At 41.0% G+C, this 25,140-nt stretch overlaps 1 protein-coding gene across 2 annotated transcripts in view; it reads left to right on the top strand.

Moving 5' to 3' along the window:
- Nucleotides 1-25,140, top strand: part of AGBL1 (AGBL carboxypeptidase 1) — a 943,700-nt gene that overhangs the window by 510,714 nt on the left and 407,846 nt on the right. For both annotated transcript variants that reach the window (XM_088829673.1, XM_055417758.2), the window contains exons 19-20: nucleotides 4,121-4,250; nucleotides 21,801-21,932. In XM_088829673.1, the coding sequence (XP_088685799.1) occupies nucleotides 4,121-4,250; nucleotides 21,801-21,932 (262 nt within the window). The remainder of the gene's footprint in view (nucleotides 1-4,120; nucleotides 4,251-21,800; nucleotides 21,933-25,140) is intronic.

Genomic DNA, 25,140 nt, shown 5'->3' with positions numbered 1-25,140 from the left:
AGTTCCTCCGACTGCATGAATCACTGATGTCATTAACGCAAAATGCTAAATGGATTTGGAGATTGAAAGAAAATGGATTTGCTTTAAAAGGAGCAGCACTCGAGTTAGGTGCAGTACTTGTTGTAATAATGTGAAATTGCGGAAATCTCGGAATGCTGAAGCCATAAGCACACACAGAGATACTCTCAAAACCATAGCCACACAGAGAACACTGAATACAAATACATATGGGTTTCCCAAGTTCATGCCACCTAGATAGACCTAAGGAATGCATTGCTGTCTCTGCCCCTGGAAAACCAGCAAAATTTTTCCCCAACAAATAGGAGAAAAGACTTGCTTAAGTCTCAAATGAGTCTAGTTTCTCCCCAAATCTGCATACCTAGTTGATCTTAGAAGCCATCCTTCCCTTGGTACAATTTAATGGCCCGCTTGAGACAATTAAATAATCTGTTCAGCAATTTATATTGTTATATCCTTGCATTTTATCCTTTAGACAACATTTTATATTTCATTGGAAATTGCGTTGCGATATTGTGTTAGTTTCTGCCCTACAACAAAGTGAACCATCTGTACATGTACACATATCCCTCCCCCTTCAGTCTCCCCCACCATCCACCCGTCTAGGTCATCATGGAGCACTGAGCTGAGCTCCTTGTTCTTTAGCAGCATAGCTTTCTGTTTAACACACGGTACTGCATATATATCAGTCCTACTCTCCAAATTTGTCTCACCCCTCCCTTCCCACCACGTCCATGTATTCTTCCTCTGTGTCTGTCTCTATTCTTGCCCTGCAAACAGCCTCATCTGTACCATTCCTTAGATAACTCTTTTTCTCTTCAGTCTCATGGTTTCTACTCTTAAATGTGTTCAAGTCAGTTTGAATTTAAAAACTAATCGCGGCCTCTTATTTGAGGTTCCCAGTCAAGATTCTTCTCCCTTCCAATCAAAGTGCATACAGTTCTCTGATGATTATTCATAAGGAAAAGTGTTAGGAGGAGATAAAGAATGAGTGAGCATAATCCAAGTGGTGCTTTGCATCCCTGAGCATGATAGTTGAAGATGAAGATGTAGACACAGATGGAAATGGAGATTATGCATGTGGATACAGATGAAGACATGGCGTGGACACCCGCAGGGGTGGAGATAGAGTTACATACTTTCTCCATGGAGATATCTAAAGCAGAGATCATTTCATTGACCCCGCAGAATAATCCTGAGAGGTAGGGTAGGAATATCTATATTCTTTTGCATACGACAGTATTGACTCTCAGAAGCCCCCCAGTCCCGTTATCTGGTGACAAAGCTGAGAGTTGATGCTTGATCTTTTTAACCAACACTCAGGTTTATTCTGATTGCAGCACAAAACTCCACCCCTCCCCTACGCTTTGAAGAACTGTTTTCTAGAATGGTATATCTGCCATTGGCAACCTCTGGGTCTTTTCTTGTGGACATTGCTCTAGAACTTGATCTCCGTGGAACAGAAGGAAAGCAGAGGCAGAGAGAGTTGCATGGAATTGCTGGCTACTGGTCACAGAGAAAGATTGCATTTTTATTGCTACAAACAGAAATACTTTTAAGGGGCCTCCACTGATTTCATTACTTTTGATATTACAAAGAAAAAAAAGAAATCCCCAGTGTTGATGAGAATCCAGGTCAAGGCAGAATCACAGAGCAGTTAGAGAAAATTCTGAAGGCTCTGGGATGTTGTGCTGGCAAGTACCTTGATTTGAGAAAAGAAATTAATTTAAACACAGCAGATAGGCTTAGGAGAAAGTCTGGGACACCAGCTTCTTTCCATTGCTATTTGCTTCTTTTGAAAGATCTGCTTTGTATTTTATCTTCATCCTTGGTAGCCAGGCAGAAACCCTATTTCTAAATGTCATCGCTATTAAAAAGAGGACAGTGGGGGGGTGTAAAGCAAGGGAAGAATAAAAGTCATAAAGGAAGATGCAACAAACCTACCATTTCTCAAGTCAAAATATTTTAATGGTGAAATCAGGGTAAATGATTACTCTAAAGATTTTCAGTTTCCAGCAAGCTGTAACAGGGGCTGACAAGCATCAGGAAACTAATATTTAAAGATAATTTCAGAAACATGAGATTAAAAAGTGCTGAAAGGAGGAGGCTGAACCTTTTTCCTTCCACCTCCAAGATTTATTGAAAACAGTGTTTTTTCTTTGAACAGAAAAATTATCTGATTCTACCTTTGACTCACTGGAAAAACTCTGATGCTAGGAAAGGTTGGGGGCGGGAGGAGAAGGGGACGACAGAGAATGAGATGGCTGGATGGCATCACCGACTCTGTGGACATGAGTTTGAGTGAACTCCGGGAGTTGGTGATCGACAGGGAGGCCTGGCGTGCTGTGATTCATGGGGTCGTGGAGAGTCGGACATGACTGAGCGACTGAACTAAACCTTTAAATTTTAGTACATTTTTCACTGCAAAGTATTTACTAGTACCAACTCTAACACAGTTACTATGTTTGGGTCTAGATGGTAACAAAGAAAGTGTTTCTTCCCCCAGGAAGCTTACAGTTTAACAACAAAAGTGAAAGAAGCAAAAATAAATTGAATAAAAACCGTTCAAAAAGATTCTATGGAACTCTGAGGATGGTGTTGCAATATATTTAGTAGCAGCAGAACATAAGGGTCTGGGGAATCAGGAAAAGTTTTCCTGAGGAACTGATCCTGAATGTTGAAGAGGTAAGGAATGAAGCTTCGGGGAGTCATGGCAATGAGACCAGCAGGCACGGTTTCTCAGAGAGAGTGGTGTGCAGCTTGATTAAGGTGAAGCACAGAAGGACAAGGGCAGGACATCACTGGTGGCTCCGTGGTAAAGAATATGCCTGCCAATCCCGGGGACGTGGGTTCCATACTATTGAACAACTAACTCCACGTGCCATAACTGTGGAGCCCACGTGCTGCAGCTACTGAAGCCAGGACACACAGAGCCTGTTCTCTGCAGAGAAGCCACCATGATGAGAAGCCCTCACAACAATGAAGAATAGCACCCTCTCACTGCAACTAGAAAAAGCCCGAGCAAAGCAGCGAAGACTCAGGGCAGCCAAAAATAAATAAATAAAATTATGTTTTAAAAAAGAGAAGGACAAGGGCAGCAGGAGGTGGTATTAGGGATCGGGTTAGGGAGGTTGGGAGGACTAGGTGATGGAGATGCTGCTCTTCTTCCTCTTAATCTCTGGTACCTTGATTGTCAGCCTATTGAATAAATAACATCTCAGCAGGACTTCTGGTTGCCTACTTAGAGAAGGGGCGGCCATTGGTAATTGCTTCCTGGGCTTTTAAGGTTCCCTTTACCCACCACCCAGCATCTCAGCTTCCTTCCCTCTGAATTGCAGTCACTGTTTTCACTAACCAGCTGTGTCACCTTTATAGAGAGACTTGATACTTTCAAATGTGAACATCCTCTTTTCCCAAATGAGGACAAGTATGATTTTTGAGCTCATTTCTAGAGCTAATAATCCATGATGATGTCTCTGAAAATGACACTCCAGCTCTCTGAGTAAATGTCAAGCTTTCTGTGGCATCTGTATGGATAGGGTGGAGTTAACATGATAGGAGAAAGGCCCTATGCTGTTTCTCGGAGGGAAACAGACCTGGATGGAAAGCCTAACTCTAAGTTATGTGATTTGGGGGCATTTGTGTAACCATTTCTAAGTGTCACTGGCTTCACTGGGGTGCAATAATATCCACTTGGCAGAATTATTGGGCCAGCTAGAAAGATCATATGTAACATGCCCAGCATGATATATTGATCTCAACTTATTATTATTAATGATTATTTGTGGAACTGAAGAGTCTAGAAAAATTTATTGAATTTGTTCTCCTCGGAAGTAGGTAGCAGAGGAAAATATTTCCCAAACTTCATCTTCAAACTCCGGTGACCCTGAATCAAGTTAAATATGGTTTCCAGTTCTTTGGGGAGCTGTGAATAATCACGACACATTGGGATCTGCATCTTTCTGGGCATCTTCAGTGATGCCAATTGAGCAGAAGTCAGAAGGAAGTTGGATTCATTAGTTTAATTGTCTTGTCGAGCTTTATTTTCTCAAGTTATTTTCTTCTAAATGTGTATTTATTTGCTTGTTGTTTGTTCCCGCAGTCACAGATGCTCACTGAGAGGGGAGGACTTGAACAGACAGTGGCTGTCTCCCAGTGCTCATCTCCAGCCCACAATCTACCATGCCAAAGGACTCCTCCACTACCTGGGCAGCATCGGTCGGAGTCCCATGGTGAGTCACTTCCTTCTGCTTCCACACTCTTGGCTGGTTCCTCCCACCTTCCATGGACAGAGTAGTTCTTGACCAGGCAGGAAAACCAGACACAAGCCCAAGACCTGTGTATGCCAAGCTGTAATGGGGGCATATTCATTTCCTAAGGCTGACATAGCAGAATACCACAAACTATATAGTTAAAAAAAAAAAAAACAGCAACCTATGTTTCACATTTCTGGAGGCTAGAAGTATGGAAATTAAGATGTCTGCAGCCCCTAATGTCTCCAAAGACTTTGGGAAAGAAGTCTTCATTGCCTCATCCTAGCTTCTGGTGATTGCCAGCAGTCCTTAGCATCCTTGGCTTGTGGGAGCACAGCTCCAATCTCTGCCTCTGTCTTCAGAGGGCCATCTTCACTCTCTGTGTGTCTGTGTACAAATTTCTCTTTTCTTATCAACATAGCAGTCACTGGACTAATGTGTCTGTGCTCAGTCATGTCTGACTCTTTGTGACCCCATGGACTGTAGCCTGCCAGGCTCCTCTGTCCATGGGATTTCCCAGGCAAGAATACTGGAATGGGGTGCTCTCTCCTTCTCCAGGGGACCTTCCCAACCCAGGAATCGAACCTGGCAGATTCTCAACCACTGAGCCACCAGGGAAGTCCTCAGGAGTCATTTTGTAGCCCTGGTGTCCATGTGGCTAATCTTAGTCTCCAGGCTCTTCAGAGGTCAAGCTGACACTTTGTGGCCCAAGAACCCCACCATATATCACATGGCATCAACCTTCTAACATGGCCCAAGGTCACAGGTAAAGAAAGACACTCTTATCTATCAGGATATTCCACAGATGTCAAGGTAAGCTCTCAGGAGCCAGTCCAGGGTCAGACCTTTCTTTGGAGATTATAGGGTTTACATACTTCAGGCTTGTTGAGTCAATGCTTTATTGCAAAAGGACAAAGCTCATCCTTTTCCCTTAAGAACACTTATTCTACACTGGTCAAAATGTGCCATGTTTTTATGCTAACTCACATTCCCCATCCAAGCAGACACTGTATTTTGCTGTCTACCCTCTAGAAGTAACTTCATGGCCTGCATATGTGTGCTCAGTCATGTCGAACTCTTTGCCCCATGAGCTGTAGCCCGCCAGGCACCTCTGCCCATGGAATTTTCCAGGCAAGAATACTTGAGTGGGTTGCCATTTTCTACTCCAGGGGATCTACCCAACTCAGGGATTGAACCTGTATCTCCTGCATTGGCAGCGGATTCTTTACCACTAGTACCACTTGGAAAGTCTCTACCCAGGGCCTCATGCGTAGCAGAGCACCAATCTTGAAGTCAAGATCTTGAAGAGTATGTCTGTCTAAGTAGGAAGCCTCAGCCTCGGGGAGGAGAGAGAGAGAGAGACTTACAGAAAAAGAGGTTCCACCCTGATACACATTTTAAACATACTCACATTCCATCCATAACAAACAGGATTCCTCTCTGCTCTGACAACCTCTAATTGAAGAGCAGAACATTTATTTTAAAGCATGGTAGGTGAAAGCCTTGTTTAAAAATATAAATAAGCATTAATTAACTGAAAACATGACAGTCACAGATTTGTTTCCTGCTGGGACCATCTGAGAGGTGGGTGAGAAACAGCTGAGCACTAGATGCTGTTCGTAGCATTACAAAGCTCTCCTTCAGGCCCAGCATCACCTTTCGGTTACCTGTGTGGCTATATTTAACCAGCCTTCTGCTGACAGAAGCACTTCTGCAGAAGCACTGTCACTCACTCAGTACTCAGGCCTGTCCTTTACCTGGAAGTCTTCCACTGAGTCAAGATTGTCTCTTGCGCTACATGGTTGTAGATTAACAGTAACTCCACACAAACACTGACTCTTATGGAAATATTTCTCAAAGCATGAGGAAGCCCATTTCTGGTGGTTAGGAGGTTCTACTTGCTCTAGATGGTACTGAGACATTTGCATATTGGCAGGTAGAATAATATAAACTCCTGGAACTAATGAGAATGCAAGGAGGGGGGGGAAGCAGTGTCATGATACTTTTGGAGCTTACTAAAGACCAGACAGTTCATTCAGTTTGTAAGAAATACAGCCCTCTTCATATATTGTTTCATCCATTCACCGATTCATCCATCTACCCTTCCATCCATTCATTCAGCCATCTATCCATCCATCTATCTTTTTATCCATCTATCCATCCATCCATCCATCCATCCATCTATCCATCCATCCATCCATCCATCTTTTTATCCATCCATCCATCCAGACAGTCATCCATTTGTCTGCTCATTTATATCATGTGTGTAATAATTGTGCCAGGTGCCAGAAAGTATCTTTTCTTTAGGGAGTTGTATAATTTCTTTGGTAGAAAGTGGAGTCAAGTCTGTGAAGAAACCCATGTAGTAAAAAATGAAACGTTTTTCAGCAAAAACTAAAACCAAGGTTCGTGTGAGTTGTAGGAACACAAATGAGGGCTTGAGTAACTTTCCCTTAAGGTTTTGGAAATGCTAGAGACTGAAGATGCCATTTGAGTTGTACTTGAATGATGAATAAAGATTTTTCTTGCACTAACAATAAACTAGTAGAGAAATATCCTTTCTTTAGAGGTCTACAGGCCTGATTATGGACTCTTTTATCTTCTTCCTTGTGAAATTGAAGACTTGGTGGGTTTTCTGTGTTTGAAGGTCACCAGACGGAGCAAAAGAAAGGAAATTTTTATTAACTAATGGCATAGCTCTCACATCACACTGATCTTATGTTCCCTTTCCTATTGTCCTGAACTTCCATTTTATGTCTCTCTTGTTTGTTAGAAGATAAGGAAATATGCTACACATGATGGATCCAAAAGCCCAGAAACACACACTGTTGGCATATTCATACACTGGAATAAAATTCAACAATAAAAACTTAAAGACAGTAGCAATCAACTACAGATGTACTCAACAACACAGAGCAATTTCAGGAACATGTTTAGTGAATTAAGTTGGACATTAAGAAGTACATATTCTATGCTTCTATTTATACAAAGTTTAAGATAAGTAGACCAGAAGAGTGGTTTCCTCTAGAAGGGGATTAAATAAGAGGGGCCAGGAGGAAACTTTCTAGGTTAGTGGAAATCATTGTATATTTTGAATGAAGAGTCAGTTACAACAAAACTCATTGACTCAAAGCTCTTTCAAGTTCTGTGCTTGTACATACTTCCATTTCCATTTATTTTAGAATTAACAAAATCAAAGCAAAGTCACATAGCTTTGAAATGTAGCTAGGAGATAAAGGAGGATGTTCAAAGTAAAATTGACCAGCACAAAGGCGTGCGAGTCAATCTAGGGAAGATTATCTTTGCCAGAACAGAGTAGAGGGGCTGAGAAGATTTATTAGAAATCAGAAGGCTCCAGTCAGAGAAGAGGTAAGTAAGTGGAGAAGCCCAGAAGAGCAGATAGCCTTAACAATCAACTAATAGGAGGCAATGAAATGTTCATCTTCCAGGAGTTCCACACAGGGGTCAGGAGACATGTTGCCCTGGGGCAGTAGGAAACGGCCTGGGGGGTAGGAGGAAAGCTTTCAGGCTCCAGCAAGCTCCGTGGAACCGAGAGCAGCAGTGTCTTCTGAAGAGCTGTGTTGTAGCTGCCTGGTCTCTGTTCTGCTGCAGAGCGTCGGGCTTCAGAATTAGGAGAGGCGTCAGCTTCCGTCCCCAAGGCTCTTGCTGTGTGCGTGCGTGCGTGCTCAGTCATGTCTGACTCTTTGCGATCCCGTGGACTGTAGCCCGCCGCACTCCTCTGTCCATGGGACTTCCCAGACAAGAATTTAAAAGCGTGTTGGTATAGAGATTGCAGTGCTCCATGAGCAGCTCATTGATTTCCATTTACCCCTCACACAAAACAGGCTGCCTTCTGCCAGGGGACAGGGAGGGCGTATTTGGGGTTTATCCTTCCCTGGGGCCCAATGAAACAGAACTTTCAGCTACTAACATTCTTTTCCTGGTCTTATTCTGTCCCTATGGCATAAGTTTTTAGTTCATCAGCTTCTTTTTTAAAAAAAGGCATGGAAGTAGAGGACAAGAAGAAATGGCATGTCCCTTCCTAAATCCTTGTCTCCAAGGACCTAAGGATACGCTGTACACACAATTTATTTTATCTCCAGAAGTAGCAGAGGAACACGTTATAGTTACTTATTTTCTTTGACTCAGGCTAAGGTACTGAATCTAGAATTCTCCTGTTTTTGTATTTGAGGATAGAGTATGGGGGGAAAAAATCCCCATACCAAAAAGGAAACAAGCAATAGAAAATATGAGGTCCTGGGTAAAAAAAAAAAAAATTAATAATCATCTGATTCCATATTTTTTTATTTAAAATTGTTCCCGTGTTACCAGAATAAAGATTAAGTAATGAATGGCTATCAAGGTTGGTCATAACTCTCCTTCCAAGGAGTAAGCGTCTTTTAATTTCATGGCTGCAATCAGCATCTGCAGTGATTTTGGAGCCCAAAAAAATAAAGTCTGACACTGTTTCCACTGTTTCCGCATCTATTTCCCATGAAGTGATGGGACCAGATGCCATGATCTTTGTTTTCTGAATGTTGAGCTTCAAGCCAACCTTTTCACTCTCCTCTTTCACTTTCATCAAGAGGCTTTTGAGTTCCTCTTCACTTTCTGCCATAAGGGTGGTGTCATCTGCATATCTGATGTTATTGATATTTCTCCCAGCAATCTTGATTCCAGCCTGTGCTTCTTCCAGTCCAGCGTTCCTCATGATGTACTCTGCATATAAGTTAAATAAGCAAGGTGACAATATACAGCCTTGACATACTCCTTTTCCTATTTGGAACCAGTCTGTTGTTCCATGTCCAGTTCTGACTATTGCTTCCTGACCTGCATACAGGTTTCTCAAGAGGCAGGTCAGGTGGTCTGGTATTCCCATCTCTTTCAGAATTTTCCACAGTTTATTGTGATCCTAAAAAGCAGAGACATTACTTTGCCAACCAAGGTCCGTCTAGTCAAGGCTATGGTTTTTCCCGTGGTCGTGTATGTATGTGAGAGTTGGACTGTGAAGAAAGCTGATCGCCGAAGAATTGATGCTTTTGAACTGTGGTGTTGGAGAAGACTCTTGAGAGTCCCTTGGACTGCAAGGAGATCCAACCAGTCCATTCTAAAGGAGATCAATCCTGGGTGTTCATTGGAAGGACTGATGCTAAAGCTGAAACTGCAATACTTTGGCCATCTCATGCGACGAGTTGACTCACTGGAAAAGACTCTGATGCTAGGAAAGGTTGGTGGCGGGAGGAGAAGGGGACGACAGAGAATGAGATGGCTGGATGGCATCACCCACTCTGTGGACATGAGTTTGGATGAACTCCGGGAGTTGGTGATGGACAGGGAGGCCTGGCGTGCTGTGATTCATGGGGTCGTGGAGAGTCGGACACGACTGAGCGACTGAACTGAACTGAACTGAATGAGTGGCTATGTGCAAGCCATTTAACCTCCTTTAACTTTAGCACTATACTAAGTTGAAGCTCATTTGTAAATTTGAATGATAGCCTCCTTTCCGGAATTTTATACTGATAAAACATGTATGTCATGAACATTAACAGTGTGACTGGCACATATCAAACATTTAAATAAACCACAGAGATTAAAATCATTATTAGTTCCCAGAGCAGTGCTACATCCAAAACAAAGCCGCATTTTAGACTGCATGATTTTGCATTCATGTACATGGGCTTTGTCAACGTAATTGAGCTATTTTAGAAAGAAGGACATTATAATACATAACTCTGGAATGGAAGAAAACTTCCAGCAGCATTTTATAATATTTAATAAAGGGTCCCACTGTGAGAAATCTCATAACCCATTAGATGCCTTATGCTGAGTTAAATGGGAAAATTTTCACCCCAAATTAGCCACTGGAGTTGGACAAAGCTGATGTGCAAGTAAGGCAGTTTTTCTAAGACCGTGTTGGAACTTTGACCCATAACGGCCCAATTTAAGTGAAAATCTCTCACTCTAGGAAAAAGAAAAGAACACCAGATCCTCTTTCAGCTGTGTTTGTATATTTGCTCAATCCTATCCAAACTTTGTGACCTTGTGGACTGTAGCCCACCAGGCTTCTTTCTCTGTCCCTGGAATTCTCCAGACAAGAATACTGGAGTGGGCTGCCATTTCCTTTTCCAGGGGATCTTTCTGACCCAGCGATCAAACCTGCGTCTCTTGCATCTCTTGAATTGGCAGGCAGGTTCATTACCAGCTGAGTTACTGGGGAAGCCAACCCTCACCCCTACCCTGCCTCTTTTAGGTGTTGATAGGAATAAATTCTGCACATGCCCCCTGCGGTTAGCCTCAAACATGAATGGTGTTGCTGACAACTCAGATGAATCCCTTGCTAAGAAGAGATCATGCTTGTCAGTAAAAGGACTGGGAAATCTGGTCTTGCAAACAGGATTCTTGTATAACTGAGCATGACACTAATAGCATGACACCACTCAAGAACTTGGGTTGAATGTTGTCTGCAAAATATTGTACTTGGGCTGGAATCTCCAGGGCTATAGTGAGACTTGTTTGGTTTAATTGGAAGCATAGTGGTTTTGGATTTCCATCACATTCCCCAGCATTAGTCTCCTTCGAGCTTCAGCCTCGCCTTCATTTTTTTGTGGCATGGGTATAAATTATGCAGAAGTCTTGCTGCCAGGAAGCAGGAACAAGACCCAGATGTCAGGAATGGAAAACACAGCAGCTTAAAGCTGGCAGACGGAGCAGTAAACAATCAGGAACAGTGGAGCCGTGGGAGTGGGGGAATGGCTAGGAGAGATGGGTTTGAGATGAAGGGGGAGTAACCTCTGGAACAAGGTGCCCAATTAGTTTATAGAGGACCCAGGGTAGGACCAAGAAATGGAGAGAAAGATGGTGAAGGTGTGTGAGCAGCATAATAATGGGGCCCTCAACAGCCTCTTTGCTGAGCAAGAAATGATGGAACACACGTTTGCGTGAATTAAATTAACCTTGCAATTTAGCTCAGACAGGAATTCATTGGAAAAGGTACTAGGGAGACGCACGGGAGTCTGATTTCAAAATCGTAATCCAATCCACAGTATACACTTTGCTGATGAAGGAAGTGAGGCACAAGGGAATCAGTTTAGCTCAGGGTGAACAAGTGTAAAACTAACCACTCTGGCTCAAAGAAAACGAAACTTAACTAAATGAGAGCCTCAAATCCACATCTCTCCCAAATTCCTTGCCTTGGGGAAAAGCACATCATATTGCCTATTTACGTAATCTGAAAATTTAGGTATCATTCTTAACCTCTTCTTCACTGAGCCTGTGAATCCATTTAGTCTCTAATTCCTGTAGATTTTACTTTCTTACTCTCTCACCAAACATCCTTTCTATCCATACTTACATTTGCTCCCTTAAAGTAAGCGTTTGCCATCTCTTGTGGCTGGTCTCAGGCCCTGCGATCCATTCTTTGTTGTTTTTTGTTTGTTGTTTGGAAGTAGATGATTTATAAAGTCTGTACTGAATTTGTTACAATAGTGCTTCTTTTCATTTTTTAAAAATGTTTTGGTTTCCTGGCCCTCAGGCATGTGGGATCCTAGCTCCCAACCAGGGATCAAACTCACACACCCTGCATCAGAAGGTGAAATCTTAATTACTGGGCCACCAGGGAAAGTCACTTTGCTCAGTCGCATCTAATTCTTTGTAGCCTGCCAGACTCCTCTGTCCATGGAATTCTCCAGGCAACAGTACTGGAGTGAGTAGCCATTCCCTTCTCCAGGGGATCTTCCTGGCTTAGGGACTGAACCTGGGTCTTCTGCACTGCAGGCAGGTTCTTTACCATCTGAGCCACCAGGGATTCACCCCGCCAGGGAAGCCCTCCTGCAGTTCCTTCTTACTCCAGTTCTGGTGACCTGAGCGCATGACTCCTCTTTACCACAATACTTTGATGGCTCCTTCCCCACCTTTGGGAAAGTGTCCAAACATCCTGCAATGATAAGCATGTGCATCAGGGATCTGATCACTGCCCACCTCTGCCTGTCCCTAGGATCCACTCTTTCACTCTATAGTCTTATTCTGAGTGATTGCAATTCTTCATATGCATAGTCATTTCTCATTTTTCCATTTGCTTGGGCAGCTCTCATTCAGTGGAGCTCTTCTTACGTATCACCCCCTAAAGAATCCCAGGATCACCACATCATACACTTCAGGGGTGCCATTCCTTAGAGTGCATGATGGATGACATCCCAGGAGTTGTGCAGCTTGTCCTTATTTGGGTTCCTAGAGAAACTGTGTGTCTTTCTCCTCTGACAGTAATGTGTTCACCTATTGTGGTGCTGGAGAAGACTCTTGTGAGTCCCTTGGACTACAAGGAGATCAAATCAGTCAATTCTACAGAAATCAACCCTGAATATTCACTGGAAGGAGTCATGCTAAAGCTGAAGCTCCAGTACTTTGGATACCTAACGCAAAGAGCCAACTCATTGGAAAATACCCTGATGCTGGAAAAGATTGAGGGCAGGAGGAGAAGGGGGCGACAGATGGTTGGATGGTATAATCGACTCAATGGACATGAATTTGAGCAAACTCCAGGAGTCAGTGAAGGAGAGCGAAGCCTGGCGTGTTACAGTCCCTGGGGTCACGAAGAGTAGGATGTGACTTAGCAACTTAACAGTAACATTTACTTGTGGGATCATCCCAGCAAAACAGCTCCTGGAAAAGGCAATATCGACCTAAAAGGTGTTTTAAAACATGAAGTCTGGATGAGAGCAAACCTGGGTTCAATTACTTACTCACATACTAATAGTAGTGCAAACTTGAGCAAGCCTAGGCAAGTACTTTTTTTTTTTCCTGCAATTAAGTTTTCAGCTGCAAAATAGGAGATAATTATAGCACCTACTTCATCATGAGATAATCTATATTAAATGTTTAGCACAGTATCTGAATCATTGTAAGTCTCCAATAAATTAACTACTGTTGTTCTTGTCATTGTTATTGAGGGAAGTATTGCCTTATATTAAAATTTTAATTTCTCCTGCCACAGTGCAGGCACCCAGCAAATATTTGTTGAATCAATTGATGAAAAGCAAGATAGGGCCATTTATTAATGCATGAATATTAGAGTGTTATGACTGGGCACATTTCCCACTTACCTATTGCAGATTTTTACTGAAATGAAGTAGACAAGTATTAAGTCATCCAATCGGAAAGAAAAAAGCTTCCTTAGCCAAAATAACTGGATAATTTGTCTTGTAATTGCCCCCTGCAATGTAGAGCAACACATGTTTCCTATAACTAACATGCCTTTACTTTTAGGGATGTCATTTGAGCAATAAGTACATCAATATCTCCATCTCCTTTATTTTCAATCTTGAGGGGCCACTAGAACTCCTAGGGCTGAGCAGAACTCATTCCAACAGGTGAAGAGGTCTATAATTTATCATTTATGTCAGCTTTCAGAATCTGAAGGATCAGAAAAAAATAAAATTCTTTTTTCCAGTTGAGTTCGGCAGCTAAGGAGCACCTGTCAGCACGGAGGCACAGCTTCTGGCTCAATTGAGCAATCTGTTGCTAAGACACAGTCCTAATTTGTTTGCATACTTTTCATGAGAATAGTGGGTGTTTATTCACAGGGGGAAACTGAGGCGTGAGAGATAAAACTTGGTGGGAAATTCATGATGGCAGAGGATTAAACCTTGAACAATTATTTGATTGGTTCCTTTAGAGGCTTTCAAAGCATAGTCCCAGGTCCAGCGACATTAGTGTCACCTGGGGTTGTTAGATATGCACATTCCTGGGCCTCACCCAGACTTGCTTCCATAGCCACATTGCTGGGGAGTGGCCCACCACCTATGATGCAACCAGTCCTCCAGGTTATTCTGTTGCTTCATGGCGTGTCAGACCCTCTGCTCTAGACTCGAGACCCATGCAGTGGGTCTAAACCCTGGCTGCACATTTAGAAAAACCTGAAAAAATTTTAACAATCTCATCACCCTGGTGTCACTGCAGACCAATTAAATCAAAATCTCTGGAGGTGGGCTCCAGGCATTGATATTTTTACAATCTCCTTAGGAGATTCTGGTTCACAGACAGGATGGAGAAGCACTGGCCTAGGGGAATTTTTTTTGCAAACAAGGAAAATCTGCTTAAGGAAACCAAGGTGGCAATTTTGAACAAGTCGAATAAGGTCTAACCAGAGCTGGAAAACACCCAAACCCTAGACACTTCTGTCAAATCTCTCATTTTCTCCTTCTGTGGGCACATTTTCTGGTTTCTGCTTTTCTCTGCACATTTGCCTAATTATCTCAGCCTTTGCAACCCAACTTAATCTTCTCATTCACTGTTTCTCCACTGCTTTTTCATTATTTTTGTATTGTCATTGAACCCACTCCCTCCTCTCAGCTCTATATGGAACACCCACAGCTCAGTGATATCTAGAAGCTGGAGAGATTTTATTTTCTCCTAAGATTTTAACTTGAAACTATGAGTTAAGGATTCCTCCCTCCCTCAATAATTAAATTCCTTTTTTTTAAGAGAAAAAATACCTAAAATTCACAATGCAATTAAAAAAAATTTCCCTCAATAAAATAGTAGCTTTTTGAAGTAAAAGTGTTCGTCTCTAAGTTGAGTCCGACTCTTTTTGACTTCATGGATTGTAGCCTACCAGGCTCCTCTGTCCATGCAGTTCTCCAGGCAAGAATACTGGACTGGGTAGCCATTCTCTTCTCCAGGGAAATCTTCCCCACCTAGGGATCAAATCCAGATCTCCTATACTGCAAGCAGAGTCTTCACCATCTGAGCTGCCAGGGAAGCCCAGTAGCTTTCTCTTATCTACAGTTAAGAGAGAGGGGGAAAAGAGAAAGAAGGTAAATTTATGGAGAATATATTTAAGTCCTTTAGTTCTTAAAGCTCACCTCATAGATGACTCCAAACACCTTGACTCCAGATATCAGTCCTGACATCTCTGATTTCTTCCCTGCTTACATAGCCCATCAACTACCATACCTTATCAGTTCTGAAATACTCTTCAAGAGTTAGTTTTCATCTTCTCCCATTATGACTGAGCAGACCATCTACCTATTTGCCCTTTTTTATCTTTCTTACATATGCATGTTTATTTATGGCTCCATGCAAGCACCCTGCATGTTCTGGGTCATTCCTGGTGTCAACAGCTTTTTGTTCAATCAGTAAACTAAAGGACTTGAACAGATACCAGAAAACAGGCTCAGTAATCATCTCATCTAACTTCTCAACCAACAGCAATGTTGACAGCAATTTATCTGGCCTTTGCTAAAATATTTCCAGAGAACAGAAGTTTTTAAAAGTGTGACACCACATTGTAGGACATCTATAACCATTGAAAGTTATTTCTTGCTGATAATAAATATTCAACAACTGAAATCTACTTCCATGGTACATATTCTCCTTCCTTTTACCTTCCTCTGCTATTTGAAGTGATAGCAAGTATATTTATTCATGATTCAAATGGGAGAATTTATAAATTTGGAGGGCTACTCAAGACCCTACTGAGCTTTTTTTTTCCCCTAGGGTAAGCATCCCCAGTATTATTAGTTGATTTGTGTTTATGTGTGCATGAATGCTAAGTCCCTTCAGTTGTAGCCCACCAGGCTCCTCTGTCCATGGAATTGTCCAGGCAAGAACACTGGAGTAAGTTGCCATGCTCTCCTCCAGGGCATCTTCCTGACCCGGGAACTGAAACCTAAGTCTCTTATGTCTCATGGATTGGCAGGTGGGTTCTTTACCGCTAGTACCACCTGGGAAGCCTGATCTGTGTTTATAAACATTCCCATTTCCCTGACTTTCTGATTTCAATTTACTGAGGCATCCTAGCTTGTTTTAAAATGCCACACTCAGAAGTGAAAAACACTGTATTAGACATAAATTGACGAGTGTGAGGTACATCAGACTGATTGCTCTCCTAATGTATGACCACTTTACCTTCTCCAGAAGCAATTTATGATTAATTTTGACATCCATGGCTACTGATTCATTTTGAGCAAACTGTCATTTCAAACCTCAAAATCTTTCATTCAAAACCTACTGTTAAGCTGAATGTCTCTTTCCCTTTGCCACTGTTTGCATCTAATTGTAGGAGCTGCATTTATTCTACTTTAAGTGTTTCAATTTCCATGAACTCTGCTCTTTTTGCCACTTATAATTTCCGCTCTTACTTGTTTACTGCGCTTTCATTCATTCAAGGTCATTATTATTCTCTTGTGCGTATGTGTGTAGTAGCTTCAGTTGTGTCCAACTCTTTGTGATCCTGTGGACTGTAGCCCACCAGGATCCTCTGTCCATGGGATTCTCCAGGCAAGAATACTGGAGTGGGTTGCCGTGCTCTTCACCAGGGGATCTTCCCGACCCAGGGGTCGAACCCATGTCTCTTATGTCTCCTTCATTTGCAGGCAGGTTCTTTACCACTTGCAGCAACTAAAAAGCCCATTCTTCCCTCAGTTATCCTCAATTCTGTATCATTAGCAAATTTGACGAGCACCTTCAGTTACCTACCCTGTGTACTGTACTTATTACATAAAGACTACATTTCTAGAAACTAAGGAACAAATGTGAGGAAATAACGAAATTCTGGGACTTCTGTCTCTTTGAAACACAGAAGTGTGTATGCATCCTATTTTAATGTTAAGTATATCTAAAGGAGATCAGTCCTGGGTGTTCATTGGAAGGACTGATGCTAAAGCTGAAGCTCCAATACTTTGGCCACCTCATGCGACGAGTTGACTCACTGGAAAAGACTCAGATGCTGGGAGGGATTGGGGGTGGGAGGAGACGGGGACTACAGAGAATGAGATGACTGGTTGGCATCACCGACTCGATGGACATGAGTTTGAGTGAACTCTGGGAGTTGGTGATGGACAGGGAGGCCTGGCGTGCTGTGATTCATGGGGTTGCAAAGAGTCGGACTCGACTGAGCGACTGAACTGAACTGAACTGAACTGATACAGAATACACCACTACAGCTTGATAAATTCTTGCAAAATGAACATAGCACGTAACTATCAAGCAAACCAAGAGACAGAACACCACACACAACCCAGACACCAGGCCATAATGTAATGTCCTCCTACCCTCAAGCATAGACATTATTCTGACCTCTTTCAGCATAACAGTTTTGCCTGTTTTGAATGTCATATAAAGGAAATCATACGGCTGTGCTCTTTCATATCTAGCTTGTTCTTGCGTTTTCAATCCTGGATGGTATTTTGTTGAATGATTATAGCACAATTTATTAATCAGTTCTACTTTTTACAGATTTAGGCTACTAAAAATAGTGCTGCTGTGCAAGGGTTGGCCAAAAGTTTTGTTTAGGTTTTTTCCTTAAGATGTTACAAAAAAATCCGAACGGACTTTTTGTTCAACCCAATATATTCTTGCTATCTTCTCGTGTCCAGTGTATGCATTTCTGTTGGGCAAGTTCTAGAATACGTGTATATTCAGCTTTAGAAGACATTCCCAAATTGTTTTCTATAGTAGCAGTATGGCAACATAGTCCCACAAGCTGGGTTTGAGAGCTCCACTTCTGCTGTTTTCTTTTCATGATGTTAGGAGTCCTAATAACACATTAGATGCAGTTGTATCTCACTGTGGTTTTTTATTTCCTTGATATTGATTGAGGTTGAGTGCATTTTAATTTGCTTAACAGCCATTTGGAACTTCTCTTTTTGTCCATTTAAAACTTGAGTTGCTTGTTTTTTTCTTATTGATACATGTATATGTTCTCGATGAATCATTTGTTGGATATATATACTGTGCATATATTATTTCACTCTTTGGTTTGCCTTTTCACATTTTTCCTGGTGTTTTTGCTTCAAAAGAAATTCTCAATGAAATGTATCTAGTTTTGTAATATTTTTATTTTTAGTTCTTATTTCGTCCTCATTAAGAACTCTTTCCCAACTCCAAGGTCATACATAGTAACCTATATTACCCTCAAGTGACTTTATTATTTTATCTTCCATGTTAGGATCTATAATTTATGTGGATACTTTTTAACATATTATGAGGATAAATATTTACTTCTATTTTTCTATATATTTTACATGGGAATTCAAGCCTTCAAAACTGTCCTTTCCCACTGCACCAGTGTGTGAACTCTGTCATGAATCAAGTGACTGTGAGACTCCCCTTGGAATATCTACTTTTCTCTATTGATCAATTCATGTATTATTTTACCACTAATAATGTCTGTTATTCTTATGAGCTTCATGCTTTTATGCTATTTTAAATACTGTTTTCCAAGGATTTTTGTGATCCACACAGTCAAAGGTTTTAGTGTAGTCAATGAAATAGAAGTTAAGTGATTTTCTGGAATTCCCTTGCTTTTTTTATGATCCAGCAAATGTTGACAATTTGGTCATTTCATATGTCATGGCATATAAAATACTGTTTTAAACTTTAGACTTTTGGGGTACATTTATAGTATTTATAAATACACTTGATTTTTATATGTTGACATTCTTACCTGGAATTTTGCAATCATTTGTATGTATAGATTTTTATATTCTGCATTCAGCAATCTTTATATAGGGAAATAAAAGACAATTTTATTTACTCTTTTAAAATCTTACATTGTTTTTATTCTCTTATGTTTATTTTTCTTTTTCTTCAATGATACCATCAATTACAATTGAATCTTAGTACCAGGTCTTTTCCTGAATTCAGGGATTAAGCATAATATTTCATCAAAAATTATACTATTAACTGTTTTTTAGGTAATGGTTCTTAGGTTAAGGAAATTCTGTCTGTAAATGCATATTTTTTAAAATTTTTTATTTTTATGCAATTTTATAGATTACTTTCCACATACTGTTATTACAAAATATTGGCTATATTCCCTGTGTTGTGCAATATATCCTTGAGCCTATAAGATTGTTTGTTACTTTTTGATCCTGTATGGGTATTGAATTTTATCAAACATTTTTATGCATCTATTATGATTATCATATTAATTCTTTCTTTAGTCTATAAATGTAGTGAATCACATTGAATTATTTTTGATGATGAAACAACCTAACTTTGCATTCTAGATTTTAACTAAATATTATACTGTATAATTTTTTCATTTTTGTTTTGAAATAATTTTAGAAAAGTTCCCAAAATAGACAATACCCATATATACTTCCCTTGTGGATCAGATGGTTAAAGTATCTGCCTGCAATGCAGAAGACCTGGGTTCAGTCACTGGGTGCAGAGATCCCCTGGAGAAGGGAAAGGCTACCCACTCCAGTATTCTGGCCTGGAGAATTCCATGGACAGAGGAGCCGGGCAGGCTGCAGTCACAGGGTTGCAAAGAATCTGACACAACTGAGCGACTAAGCACACACGTACATACTTCATCCACTTTCCCCTAATGCTAATGTTTTGCACAGTTGCAGTACAATTATCAAAACTGAAGGTTAATATTGGGACACTACTATAAATGAAATGACAGACTTCATATGGATTTTACAGGCTTTGCAGACCAATTTTTTTGTTTGTTTCAAGATTAATCCACAATCCTCATCATACTTAGATTTCATATTTCCTTAGTTTCTCCTCTGTGAGAATCCCTCACACATTCTTTGTCTTTCATGACCTCGATGATTTTAAAGAGTGCTAGAAAATCCCATGGATGGAGGAGCCTGGTAGGCTGCAGTCTGTGGGGTCGCTAAGGGTCAGACATGACTGAGCGACTTCACTTTCACTTTTCACTTTCACACATTGGAGAAGGAAATGGCAACCCACTTCAGTGTTCTTGCCTGGAGAATCCCAGGGACGGGGGAGCCTGGTGGGCTTCCGTCTATGGGGTCACACAGAGTTGGACATGACTGAAGTGACTTAGCAGCAGCAGCAGCAGCAGCAGTCATTTTAAAATTTTTCTTCAATATGAATTTTGTCACCGCGTCTGTTATTGGTGATGTTTACCTTGGTTACTTGGTTAAGGTAATGTCGGCCAGATTTCTCCATGGTAAAGTTACTGTTTTTCCTTCTGCAGTTAACATCTTGGAAGAGAGATTTTGACACTATGCAAATAATCCCTTTGCTCCACAAATCTTTCTCATTGATTTTGGCATCCATCTTGCCAGCAATTATTACAGGGTGTTCTAATGGGACTTCATTTCTTCTATATTTATTAATTGGAGTTTGTATGGAAAAACTATTAAAGGTGATTTCTTTTTTTTTTTTTAATTGAGGTACAGTTGCTTTACAATGTTGTGTTAGTTTCTGCTGTACAGCAAAGTGAATCAGCTGTATGTATACATATGTCTGGAGAAGGCGATGGCACCCCACTCCAGTACTCTTGCCTGGAAAATCCCATGGGTGGAGGAGCCTGGTAGGCTGCAGTCCATGGGGTCGCGAAGAGTTGGACATGACTTCACTTTCACTTTTCCCTTTCATGCATTGGAGAAGGAAATAGCAACCCACTCCAGTGTTCTTGCCTGGAGAATCCCAGGGACAGGGGAGCCTGGTGGGCTGCCGTCTATGGGGTCGCACAGAGTTGGACACGACTGAAGCGACTTAGGAGCATACATATGTCCCCTCCCTCTTGAGACTCCCTCCAAGCCTCCCCCATCCATCTAGGTCATCACAGAGCACCGAGCTCAGCTCCATGTGCAATACAGCAGGTTCCCACTGACTGTGTTTTACACATGGCAGTGTATATATGTTAAACCCAACCTCCCAGTTCATTCCACCCCCTCAATTCCCCTGTGTCCACCCATCCATTCCTTACCTCTGAATCTCTATACCTGCCCTGCAGATAGGTTCATCTGTACATTTTCCTAGATTCCACAAATAAGTGTTAATATACGGTATTTGTTTTTCTCTTTCTGATTATCATTCTGTATAATATATTATTGGTCCAGCTACATATAAAAGTTCTAATTTAAACACTCCCTAACACTGTACACAAAAATAAACTCAAAATGGATTAAAGCTAAATGTAAAACCTGACACTGTAAAACTCTCAGAGGAAAACATAGACAGTACACCCTTGGACATAAATCACAGCAAGATCTTTTTTGACCCACCTCCTAGAGTAACAAAAATAGAAAGAAAAATAAACAAATGGGACCTAATTAAGCTTAAAAGCTTTTGTACAGCAAAGAAAACCATAAATGAGATGAAAAGACAACCCTCAGAATGGGAGAAAATATTTGCAAGCAAAGCAACTGGTGGAGGATTTATTTCCAAACTGTACAAACTGCTTATGAAACTCAGGATCAAAAAAAATAAAATAAAAAACTTAATGGAAGATATAAATAGATATTTCTTAAAGGTTATTTCTTATTTCCTCTTCCAGTTTGGACCCTGTCTGCTCCCTCATCATAAGAAAACGTCTCAGAAGAGCTTTACATGAATTATATTTCTTTACATCCTATTCAACCCTAAGGTCCTTCCAACCTAACTTCCTCCTTGATAACTCTATCTACAGAACTCTTGCTGAAGTCAACAGTGGTCCCCATGTGTCTGGTTCTGCTAAGTAAACAGTATCTACCTAAGAAAGTTGACATTTTAAGCATATAAGAAACTAGCAGATTTAGTTTCTCCTTTGTTTGGTCATTGCAGGTCTTCTGTGATTTCCACGGTCACTCCCAAAAGAAGAATGTATTCCTTTATGGCTGTAGCGTCAAAGAGACTTTGTGGCAAGCAGAGGCTACTGTAGGTACCTCGAATCTCTTGGAAGATGTCAGCTACCGGGTAAGTCATTAGCGGGAATGACATAAAAAATTTTGTGTCCAGATTTTTGTCTTTGAGACATGCCTCAACTATTATTTTCCTGAATAAGCATTTTGGTTGTTTTAACTATAGGATTATAGTACAAGCAGGTTGAAGTCATGTGTATCTTTTCCTTACTTTTGATGAATAATGGCTTCCTGCCTGGTTACTCTCAATTTATTTTTTTTCCTGTATGATGTGATATAGTGCATAGAATTGGAGATAGGAAACCTCGTTTTAATCCCTGACTTTGTAACTATTAACTGTGTGACTATGATCCATTAACATAACCTCTCTGAACCACCATTCTGTCACCTGTGAAACAAGGATAATGAAAATACTGCCTCTGTTATGTATTTACAGAAGGAACAAAAATGATACTGAATTGGAAAGGATCTTAAATAAATATGAAGGGGTGAAAAAAATTAAGGCATTTCACCATCCACATTCCTCTGTGTGAGCATACTATAAAAAGTAGACAGTGATCCACTGACCCTAATTCTCTTTTTTCTGGGTTCCAGTAGCTAGAGATCAGCTATCCCCACGCTGAAGCCAGATGAGGTTCAGGAGGGGAAAGGAAGGAAGGACTTCTTCCTGTTGGGATAAAGTAGACAAGGTGCTGCTTACTGGGTATTAGGAAGATGCAGAAGAGGTCAAGTTATCAAAAAATAAAAAAAATAAATAAAAATTGGCCTTTCTTTCAAATTTATACAGGAAAAGGAAAAAATGACTTGGAAAAACCTGGTTCTCCTCCTATGTCTTTCTCCTTTTACACAGAACGCTTCATTTCTCACACTGTTGCTTAGTTGCTAAGTCATGTCTAACTCTTTGTGACGCCTTGGACTGTAGCCTGCCAGGCTCCTCTGTCCATGGGATTTCCCAGGCAAGAATACTGGAGTGGGTTGCCATTTCCTTCTCCATGGAATCTTCTTGAGCCACGGATAGAACCCATGTCTCCTGCATCTCCTGCATTGGCAGGCAGATTCTTTACCACTGTGCCACCTGGGAAGCCCATTTCTGACACTGTTGAGGAGCAGATATTTGCATTTTCCCCTCCACCAGGCAATTCTGTGACAACAGCTGAGTGTCTTACAATTTAACTGCGTTCTAACACTGTCTACCTGGAGATAACATCAGATCTCTCAGGTTAAGGGCTCAGTCCCAGGAGACATCCCCCCACTTCAGATGCCAATTGCAAGTAGTAGGTCCCCAGGTTACCCACAACTCCTGTCTGACTCACCTACAAATCAAGGTTTTCCATGATCTCCTCCCTTTTGGGTCTGATTACTTCCTAGAATAGCTCATAGTATTCAAAGGAACAATTACTTACATTTACCAGTTTAGTAAAAGATATGCTAAACGATACAGATTTTTTACTTAAAACAGTGCACAAAGTGAGAGTTTCCAGTCAAGTTTCATTGAGGACAAAATGAGGACTATAGCTAGGGAGATAGCACCCCAGATAATTCTGAAAAACTGCTCCAGAGAGGCAGGAGGGAAGGTCAGTATAGATGTGATTTTAGTGAAGGGGTAATACATGCAATCAAACACCTTTATTTTTTTGCAAGTTTTCTGCTAGTCACGAGGAGAATTGTCACCATGAAGAATTTTAGTGCTATTCTAGATATGAGGAGATGCAAGAATTGTGTTCATAAAATTGCAGCAGCTCATGATTTAATCCTTGTAGAACTGGATAGAAAGTGGCAATCTGTCACTGACAAGATAAACAGCCATTTTAAAAGATATATAGATATGGGAGGGTCCCCAATTTCTGTAAGTGTGGAGTTGGAGTGGGGATGCATTACTTCCCAGTGTATGGAAGGATTCACCAACCTGGAAGCTCCCCGACTTGCATTCCATTTGGGTTTTATGGAAACTTCTTCACATGGGGTTGATCATTTATTAACTCCATCTCTAACCTTTCTCTCTTTCACAGAGAAGTAGTGATCAGCCCTGATCCAGGAGCGATTCAGGAACTCACCCAGAATCACCTTATTAGAAGAAAATATGCTCCTACTATCCTTATCACATAGGAATTCAGAAATGTTTTAGGAATCTCATGTCAGAACTGGGAATGAAGAACCAATATATATATATTTCTTACTGCAATTACAGTATCACAATTATGATGGTACCAACCTCTTCGTAGGGGCTTCCCTTGTGGCTTAGATGGTAAAGAATCTGCTTGTGATGCAGGAGACCCAGGTTCTAGCCCTACTCCAGTATTCTTGCCTGGAGAATTCCATTGACAAGAGGTGCCTGGCAGGCTGTAGTCCATGGTGTTGCAAAGAGTTGGACACAACTGAGAGACTACACTTTCACTTTCAACCACTTATTATTCTGGATATATGAATTTACTGAATATGAAATACCTTCAGGGTTAGTGAGTATGAAAAGGGGGAAAAAACCCACCAAGCTTCTATCTCACCCGAAAATACTTGCCCTGTGTCCTGAATTGTTCCCCCCTCTTCATTTGTGCCTACTAGAAGCATAACTGCTATTGATCACTAGAATTCCCCCAAAGCTATTAATGCAGAAACAGCAGCTTATCTTCCATGTCGTATTTACTCTAAGGCTCAACCAGAGTGCTGGTGATAAACCTCAAGAAGCTTAACTGCATAATCTTACTTAGGAAACTAGCTTGGATTAAAACATTTAATCTTGCCAGGTCATGCTGACCTATATAAAATTATCTCTTATGAGTGGTACATCTTAAGTTAAAGAATCTATACTATCCAGCCTTAAATATAGAGTCACTGTAAATTTTTGCTCTCTTTTTCCAAGAAAAAGTTAACAATATTCATAGATAATGATAAAACTTGCATCATTTCCCAAGTGGTGCAGTGGTAAAGAATCCATCTGCCAATGCAGGAGACACAAGAGATGCAGGTTCTATCCCTGTGCCGGGAAGATGCCCTAGAGGAGGAAATGGCAAACCACTTCAGTATTCTTGCCTGGAAAACTCCATGGACAGAGGATTCTGGTGGGCTACAGTCCATGGGTTGAAGAGTCAGACATGACGGAACACACACACACAGTAAAACTTACCCCAAAGACTTGTGATGATTAAATGAATTGGTGAATGCAAAATGCATAGTAAACATTCAGTGAAAAGCTATCTATTACAATATTAATGTTTGGGAAACTGAAATTAGGTTTAAGACACAGAGAAAGTGTTAGAGAAAGAGTT

Source organism: Moschus berezovskii, chromosome 21, assembly GCF_049115385.1.
Source record: "Moschus berezovskii isolate FMDL1 chromosome 21, NW_MosBer_1.0, whole genome shotgun sequence".
Lineage (NCBI taxonomy): Eukaryota > Metazoa > Chordata > Mammalia > Artiodactyla > Moschidae > Moschus > Moschus berezovskii.
The sequence above is the reverse complement of the archived record's forward strand: the minus strand, read 5'-3'. Positions and strand labels throughout refer to the sequence as shown.